At 39.3% G+C, this 9546-nt stretch overlaps 1 protein-coding gene across 1 annotated transcript in view; it reads left to right on the top strand.

The window, feature by feature from the left end:
• Positions 1–579, top strand: part of LOC109911673 (methyl-CpG-binding domain protein 2-like) — a 59183-nt gene extending 58604 nt beyond the window's left edge. The window contains exon 4 of the mRNA XM_048603995.1: positions 447–579. Coding sequence (XP_048459952.1) covers positions 447–579 — 133 coding nt within the window. The remainder of the gene's footprint in view (positions 1–446) is intronic.
• The last annotated feature ends 8967 nt before the right edge of the window (positions 580–9546 follow it).

Here is a 9546-nt window from a genome sequence, read left to right as displayed (position 1 = left end):
GAGGCCCTTCAAGTCTGCATGACCTATCTACAGTAATCCCACTTTCCTGCACTGGAACGATATCTTTGAATTTTATGACATTTCAAGTGCTCACCCATGTACTTGTTAAAGATTGAGAGGTTTCTTGTCTCTACTGTCCTCCCAAGCAGTGCATTCCAGATTCCTGCCACCTTCTTGGTGAAAAGATTTTTCCTCCAATCATCTCTAAACCTGCTGCTGTTCACTTTAAAAATATGCCACCTCGCTATTGACCCTTCAACTAAGGGGGTCTTCAACTAACATAAACAATGTGCTGAATTCATTGCAGGTGTTGATTATTTCATTTTATGTGCATCTCCTAAATCACATTGCAAAATCTAAAAATTGATTTTTCTACTGCTAAGTCACTGTACAAATTTAAAAACAGCTGTCTCTAAAGAAATGTAAAACTATATTCTATGCTTCAGGAAACAGGAGGAACGAGTACAGCAAGTACGGAAAAAACTGGAAGAAGCTCTAATGGCAGATGAATTAGCACGAGCGGAGGAAGCAACAGAAGAAAGGCATGTGGACCGAGAGCAATATGATGCACAGGGGTGAGACTTTCATTGCAGCTTGGGTAATATCATTGAGTGGTGTAGGATGGGAGCATCTGACTGTTATTTTAGGATTATCTCCTGTTTGGACCCCAAAAAAGCAAGTGATTTGGATATCTTGGCTAAATCACTCAAGCCAATGAATTAAATCCCTCTGGATTAAGCTGTAGGATTTGTTCAGTATCTTTTAAGAAGGAAACATTATCATTACAATGGGGGAACAGGTACAAAGAACTGATTTTCATCAAAAATCAGCCAAGAGTCAATTTTGGTAAGTTTTGTGGAGGCTTTTGCTCCAAAGGCCTCAGTCAGTTTTCTCACGTTATCTTTCTAAACTCATCCCAATACCTAAGCTCCATGCCTCCACAGCACGTCGCTCATTATATTCCCCGACGCTTGCAACAGGTAGATGTACTCTCCATTGTTGGGGCATTTGTGGGTTCCTGGTGGTGATGCTGTCTTTAAAGTCCAGCTGTGCACCTGCTCAAGCTCTGGCACTCTGCAGTGGTCCTGGATGGTTGATTTTATTTGCACAAGACTGAGAGGACCTTAGAGGTTCTGCTTGATAGTTGGGTAGTGTGCATGCAGTTGCTGCTCATGGACGCGTGTCCTTAGATGTTGGTGACTAAAAGATGTCTGGGGATGCAAGCTGGGGTTACCAAGATACCGCTCTGACCTCCATGCTAGGAATTGTTGCTGTCGGGTTTCACTTCGGTGGGTAGGAGAATGAAACTGCATGTTAATGAGGTGAGATGATGTCATAATGAGGATGCTAATACACACACCAGCAAGAAGCTCATCTCACTGTCCAACTCTTGGTTGGAAAATGGGACTCCTTCCTCTTCACAGTGCAAAGCTCCTCATTGCTAGTCTCGTGCATTTCTCCCAACTTTCCCACCAAGGGGTTGGAAGATTGTCCCCACGGTGTTTTCAGTGACTTTCTTTTACTTTGATATTGCCAGGAACTTAAATGGGACATCCTTCTGAGGAACATTGTGTTAATTATATGTTTGTAAGCCATCCACGTTTCATGTGGAATATGGATCTTTTACACCAATGTTATGGACTTGGCCAGACCCCCTCAAAACATTTTACAAAGTTAGCCTAGACCCAAACTTTTCCTTATTTTAAAGGTAGCTGTGAAGTGGGTGTTCCAGGTGTGATGCAGCTGGTCAAACCACTCTGCTTTAAGCAAAACAAAATTTATTTAAACATTACAGTGCAAGCACGAACAAGAGAAAACAGAATTTAGAGTAACTTAACTATTGGAAAACCTAACTGTCCCGATACAGCAACTTAACTAATTAACTGTTCCAATACAGTGACATCCCATAAGCACACCCCTTGGCAAAAAGGTAAATTCAAACACAGATTCTTACAGGCAGGAGGGGACAACATCTAGAAAGAGATTTCAGAGAATGTTAGAGGAATCCTTTGCTGAAGCTTGCAACACTTCTGCTACTGAAAATATCTCGTGACTGCTACAGACAAAAAAAATTGAGAGAAAACCTGAACTGGCTTCTCTCTTTCCATTGTTAAACAGTTACTCCCTAAACTCTTTGGTACCTCTGCCTTTTACAACCTCTCTTCAAAAAAACTAAGGATAAAATAACCTTTTTAAAGTGACAGCATCATCACACCAATTTTAAATGACTAAAAGAAAAGAATAACTTAAGTTCAGATTAATTAAAAGTGAAAGGGGAAAACAGAATTGCTTTGAGAAGCTGGCAGATTTGTTTTTCCAGCCTAGTTATTTCACCATCAAAAGTTGGTGCCTTCAAAGGCATGCTTGAGCTTTTACCTTGAGAATAAATGTGTCATATCACTTCAAATAAATTTCCTGCTGAGGTGTTGTCAGCATTTAAATAAGATTCAACCATTATAAAATAGACGGAAAACAATTATGAAGGCTTTTTTTCTGTGATGCTTAGATTTGTGAAAATACAGCAGCACTCTTTAAATTTGCAAGAGATTGATGGTTAATCCTTGGCTATGATAATAAGCTAGTTTATAAGGGTCATTAACATTTTTTATGTTATATTCCAAAATACAATGGAATTTCTGATGTTCTCATTAAATTAGAAAGCAATGTCTACCTCCCGGATCATTTTCCATATTGAATTATTATGTCTGTGTATTTGGTGCTTAGGCCTATTTTTAGATTCAATACCAATTCTTAGATCACTTGCAAGCCAGGCTGAATATAGAAAGCTTAGAAGGGACCTGAACAAAAACAAATAAAGGAAGCTAAGAGAGACTGGCAGCTAACATAAACAGGAAATACAAAATGTTTTGTCGGCCTATAAAAGTAAAAAGATCGCAATTGGGGCCAATCAAAACTGAAAAGGGGATTTACCCATAAAGACAGGGGACATGGCTGAGGTATGAAATGGAAATTTTGCTGTGGGTCTGGGGTTGCATGTAGGTCAAACCAGGTAAGAATGACAGGTTTCTATCTCTAAAGAACATTAATTAACTGGATGAGTTGTTACAACAATGGTTACATAATTGCTATTAGGTTAGCTCCTTTATTCTTTATTCATTCACGGGATGAGGGCATCGCTGACCAGGCAGTATTTATTGCCTGCCCCTAATTGCCTAGAGGACAATTCAGAGTCAACCACATTGCTGTGGGTCTGGAGTCGCATGTAGGCCAGACCAGGTAAGGATAGCAGTTTCCTTCCCTGCAGGGCATTAGTGAACCAGATGGGTTTTTCCAACAATCGACAATGGATTCACGGTCATCATTAGACTCTTAATTCCAGATATTTACGGAGTTCAATTTCCAGGTCCCCAGAACATTATCTGGATCTCTGGATTAGCAGTCCAGCGATAATAGCACTCGGCCATCGCCTCCCCCTACTTCCTATTCCAGATTTTTTCTTTAAATTTAAATTTCACCATCTGCCACGGTAAAACTCAAACCCAGGGCATTGGGGCGGCACAGTGGCCTAGTGGTTGGCATTGCTGCCTCACAGTGCCAGGGACCCGTTTTGATTCCAGCCTTGGGAGTGTGTGTGGAGTTTGCACGTTCTCTCTCTGCCTGCCTCCGCGTGCTCCAGTTTCCTCCCAAAGTCCAAAGATGTGCAGGTTAGGTGGATTGGCCATGCTAAATTGCCCCATAGTGTCCAGGGACGTGCAGATTAGGTGGATTGTTGGTGGTAAAATTGCAGATTTACGAGGATAATAAGTCTGCATAGGATGCAGTTTCGGGGAATTAAGAGTCTAATGATAACCGTGAAACCATTGTCAATTATTAGGAAAAACCCATCTGGTTCACTAATGTCCTTTAGAGAAGGAAATCTGTCATCTTTACCTGGTCTGGCCTATGTGTGACTCCAGACCCAAAACAGTGTTTCTAGACCCAAAACGTCAGCTTTCCTGCTCCTCTGATGCTGCTTGGTCTGCTGTGTTCATCCAGCTCTGCACCTTGTTATCTTTGACTCTTATCTGCTCTCTGGGCAATTAGGGATGGGCAATAAATGCTAGCCTAGCCAGAAAAGCCCACACCCTATGAGTAAATTTGGAAAATGGTAAACAGAAATCTATCAATCTGCTTTAAACATATTCAATGACTGAGCTTCCAGCCCTCTGTGATAGAGAATTCCAAAGGTTCACAACCCTTTGAGTAAAGTAATTTCTTCTCGTTGTTTGACCTAAATAGCAAACTCTTTTATTTTTATTTTTAAGATTTTTAAACTGTGCATTCTGATTTTGACAAGATGCCACCCTGCAAATAAAAGCTGATGGTGTAGGGGTAAGTATTTGGCATGGAGAGAAGATTGGCTGGTTAACAGGAAGTGGAGAGTAGGCATAAGTGGGTCTTATTTCAGATTAGCAAGGTGTAACAAGTGGTGTGCTCAAACCTCAGACCATTTACAATTTATATAAATGACTTGGATGAAGAAACGGAAGATACATTTGTCAGTTTTACTGATGATAGGAAAGATAGGAAGGAAAGTAAGTTGTGAAGAGAGTATAAGGCTAAAAAAGATGATGGCCTAAGTGAGTCTGCAAGGACGAAGCAACTGTGAAATTGTCTGTATTGGCAGGAAGGATAAAAGAACTGCATATTATGGTGATGGTAAGAGAATACAGAGCTCTGAGGTGCAGTGTGTTCTGGATGTCCTCGTGCATGAATCACGAAAGATTAGTATACACAGGAAAACAAATGGGATGTTATCATTTCTGAAGAGGTTGCTGCACATTTATACAGGGAACTGTTGAGACCTGTCTGGAGAATTATGCATCGTACTGGTCACCTTATTTAAGGAAGAATAGAAATGTGATGGAGACAGTTTAGAAAAGGATTATAATACCTGGAATGAGAGGGGTATTTTATAAGGAAAGATTTCACAGACTAGGCTTTAATCTGCTTGGGTTTAGGAGAGAAAGAGATAATTTTATTGAAACCCAGAAAACCCTGAAGAGATTTGACAGGGTAAATGCAGAGAGGATGTTTTCTCTAATGACAGAACTTAAACCTAGGGGTCACAGTTTAAAAATCAGGCGTTGCCCATTTAAAAAGGAGATTATGGGAAATTTTTTCTTTGAAAGTTATGAGTCTTTAGAACTTTTCCTGAAAAGGTGGTGGAAGTGGAGTCGTTGATTAATTTTAAAGCAGAGATAGATAAATTTTTGTTAAGCAAAGGGTTGAAGGGTTATGAGGGCTATGCAAGAATGCTAATTTGAGATTGCAATCAGATCAGCCATGAATGGTGGAGCAGACTGAAGAGGCTTAATGGCCAATAAATGTTTGTGTCTAATCAGGTTGATCTCCTGGCTTGATGGTAGTGATAATAGTAATATTTCAACCAATGGCACAGCATTCTCTCAGTGCCATACTAAAATTTCTACCTTAATCAGGGGTTGGCAACTTTTTTTGTTATACCAATAAAGCCTGAAAAAAATTGTTGTATTTGCAAGACAAAAACTCTATTTCCAAATCAGTTGACTGGCATGTATTGTGGAATGTGTAATGTGCATTTTTAATAAGTTCAACGTATGTACTTATGTAACAATTTTTTAAAAAGTCAAATTAAAATAGATTACTCAATGATTTTCAGCTATATAGTTGTCAGTAAAGTCAAGCTTGGACATAAAATGCACAGAATTAAAACAATTGTCACAATTACTGATTCTTATGGCAGCCATAATGTGGAGGTGCTGGTGTTGAACTGGGGTGGACAAGGTCAGAATTCACACGACACCAGCTTATAATCCAACTGGTTTATTTGAAATCATAAGCTTTTGGAGCGCTGCTGCTTTGTGAGATGAAGTGATGCTTCATCTTGTGATTTATTTCATCTTGTGATTTATTTCACCTTGAAAGCTTGTGATTTCAAATAAACCTGTTGGACTTTAGCCTGGTGTCATGTGACTTCTGATCTGATTCTTATGACAAATAAAACCTTTCCAGTGGTACATTCAGAATAATTTATCATCTTGGCCATATTAGGCACAATAGTGGGTGCAACCTTCAAACCTGTTACTCACACCAATGAGATAGTAGGAACTGCAGATGCTGGACAATCTGAGATAACAAGGTGTAGAGCTGGATGAACACAGCAGGCCGAGCAGGAAAGCTGACGAAAGCCTTCAGAAAAGAAGGGTCTAGGCCCGAAACGTCAGCCTTCCTGCTCCTCTGATGCTGCTTGGCCTGCTGTGTTCATCCAGCTCTACACCTTGTTAACTCAAACCAATGATATTGTCTATAGCCACAATGCACGTACAATATTCAAACAGGTTCATCGGAATGCAATGATGTTTTTGCTTACGTTTTCAAATGTTTCTTTTAATGACAAGTGCAACATAATGGTTTATCTATTTAACAATTAAAACGGCTCTGAATATTTTTTAGACTTTTTCCATCTTAATATAAATCAACTGGAGATGGTTAGGAGTCACAACTAAGATATTAAAGAGCAGCTCATGGCTTTGAAGCCATCATATACCCACACCTTTAGGACAGGGTCTGAACCCACATGCATCGGACTCTGAGGTACGAAGGCTTCACTGAGCCAGAACACTCATTTGAAGGCTTCGGTTGGTTCCTGCCATGTGAAAATGCTGTAATACGTTTAGTGTGTATTTGCTGATGAATGGATTTCGGACTTCTGTACTCAACCTGATGCCACAAAGTTACTGCTGTTGCTTTAATATGGGCATTAAGTTCCTACTTATGACATGTTTCCTTTCATTTTTCAGGTGCTGTTATTATATTGCAAGTTAGAAAGATGGAGCAATTTAAGAAATGTATATACTCTTATTTTGAAAGTGCTATGCAGTTTCATAGAAAATAGAACACAGTACAGGCCCTTCGGCCGACCTATTATCCTACTAAGATCAATCTACCCTGCATACCCTACATTTTACTATCCTCCATGTGCCTGTCCAAGAGTCGCTTAAAAGTCTCTAAAGTATCTGACTCCATTACCACTGCCGGCAGCGCATTCCACACGCCCACCACTCTGTGTGAAGAACCTACCTCTGACATCTCCCCTATACCTTCCTTCAATCACCTTAAAATTATGCCCCCTCGTAATAGTCATTTCCAGCCAGGGAAAAAGTCTCTGGCTATCCACTCTGACCAAGCCTCTCATCATCTTGTACACCTCTTATCCTCCTTCACTCCAATGAAAAAAGCCCTGGCTCCCTCAACCTTTCCTCATAAGATCTGCCCTCCAGTCCAGGTAGCTTCTACATCTTTCCTATAATGAGGTGACCAGAACTGAACACAATATTCCAAGTGTGGTCTAACCAGAGTTTTATAGAGCTGCAGCATAACCTCACGGCTCTTAAACTCAATTCCCCTGCCAATGAATGCCAACACACCATACGCTTTCTTTACAACCCTATCAACTTGGGTAGCAACTTTGAGGGATCTATGGACATGGACACCAAGATCCCTCTGTTCCTCCACACTGCCGAGAATCCTGCCATTAACCCTGTATTCTGCATTCAAATTTGACCTTCCAAAATGAATCTCTTCACGCTTTGTTTCCTTAATTACTTTAATTTTTTCTCTCAATCTTCTTCCTCCTCCTTCACTTACTCCTCCCCACTTCCTCCTCACTGATAAACAATCACGTGACAACCAGAGGGGTTTATGGAAATGCATAGATAGATAGATTTAAAGAGCTTAGCGTGTGATCAGACTAGCTGTGCCAGAATCGGCTGTCAGAGGATAAGTGAGTGGCAAGGATTGACAGTGTCTCCAGCTAAGATCAATAATGTGTTGTGTGGGAAATCACAGGCAAAAACTAAAATGTTTTTTCCTGTTGGTGCTACACTTCACATTAAAAATGTGTTGTCTTTTAATTTATGTTTGGTTGTACATTATGCTTTCGATGTATTTTGGCCATCCTGTGGTTTTCGTAGACCCCACATACATCAATGTTGTAAATTGTCAAGAGTTTTTTGACTTGTAAACATGCAATTCAACTGTAAAGTCAGATATTTACTTACAAATCTCTATGATCCTTGCATTGTAATATGTTGGAATAATAGTTGCAGCATTCATTTGAATTGTCTGTTATGCTGACAAAACTGTTCAAGTATTCAAATTTCTACTTTCCCTTTCTTAGCATCAATCTTAAAACAACCCTAGCCACATCTATATGTCTAATTTTAAAAGATGCCGTATCGTCTGGTATAAATTTGCTTTCCTATTTCACTTCCTTTTCTCTTCAATTGTTTCTATGTTTTACATTTTCTTTTCCCCTCTCCTTTCCTTTTGTTTGCCCCATAGAGTTCTCCTCTTTTCTAACAGATGGCCTCATTCGAACTTCTTATCTTCAATCTTTTCCTTGTCTGCTCTTTAATTTGTTTGTCCCACTACTCCACCCATGCCTATATAATTTTCTTAGTTCAATTTTTTTTTTATTGATCTTTGTTTCATTTTTATTCTAGTCATTTTATCTCTTTAGTTATTCCCACCTGCCTCCTTTTAATCATGTTTAGGATGATCTGAACTCAGTGTTTCTTCATCTTGGCAAACTGCTACTAAACACTTGCTTCATGTTGACTTATCACCTCTGTGCATTCCCAAAATGTGTCATAGCTAATTAATAACTTCTAAAGTTTTTATTTTGTGATACAGGCAGCCAACTTGTGCATATGATTTAAAAAAAAATGAAATGAATTGCTGGTCAAGGCAGCCAAGACACTGGGAGCACTTCCTGTCCTTCACTAGTGTCGTAGGTTTTTTTTTAAAAGCTGCTAGTTAGGCAGGTGAAATCTGTGCTAAATGTTTTATGCAAAAGAATAACACTCAATGCAAGACTCCTTTGGTACTACAGTAAAGTGCCAGCCCATACTGTATGCTAAAGATCTGCACAAGGGTTTGAACTTGGAACCTTCTGACTCAAATGCAAGCATGCTACAAAGTAGTGTCATTATCTTGCAGTGTGACATGAAAACCTATGGATTTTTAATCTTAAAGCACAGTAATTCTTCAGATAGTCATTGAGAGATGCCTTGTTATGAATAATAGTTGGGAGACATCTGCAGATAAAATCAGTGGAACTTCTATTAAATTGTGCACTTATTACAATCTACTGTTTATTTTACTTCAGTTGTGGCTCTTACTGCTGGTACCTGATGTATTTCTGTTTTGTATTTTAATTTCTTTTGTCTTCTGCCTAATTGTTTTACATTTGTTGTTCCGTTCAATTTTATTCTTTCTATTCCTGGAACGTTAGGTATTATGTGTGGGTGTCTCACTCTGTTGCTTACTACATGCTATAGAAAGATGTGACTCTGCACTTTTCATTTTGGAAATTGTGCATAACATTAACATTGCCAAAAGAAGAAGAGATTGAAACTTTTATCCTTGGATTCATCAGAACTAGGACACAAGAACTGTCTTGAAAAAAGAAGCACCATTTTCTACAGTATGAGGGTACATGCTCATGTGTACTTTTTGTTGTATATCTTTGACTCTGTCCATGAACAACTTATTGTGATGGGC

The sequence above is a fragment of the Rhincodon typus genome, chromosome 1 (assembly GCF_021869965.1).
Source record: "Rhincodon typus isolate 14 chromosome 1, sRhiTyp1.1, whole genome shotgun sequence".
NCBI classification, from domain to species: Eukaryota; Metazoa; Chordata; class Chondrichthyes; order Orectolobiformes; family Rhincodontidae; genus Rhincodon; species Rhincodon typus.
This window is presented reverse-complemented; position numbering and strand designations above follow the sequence as displayed.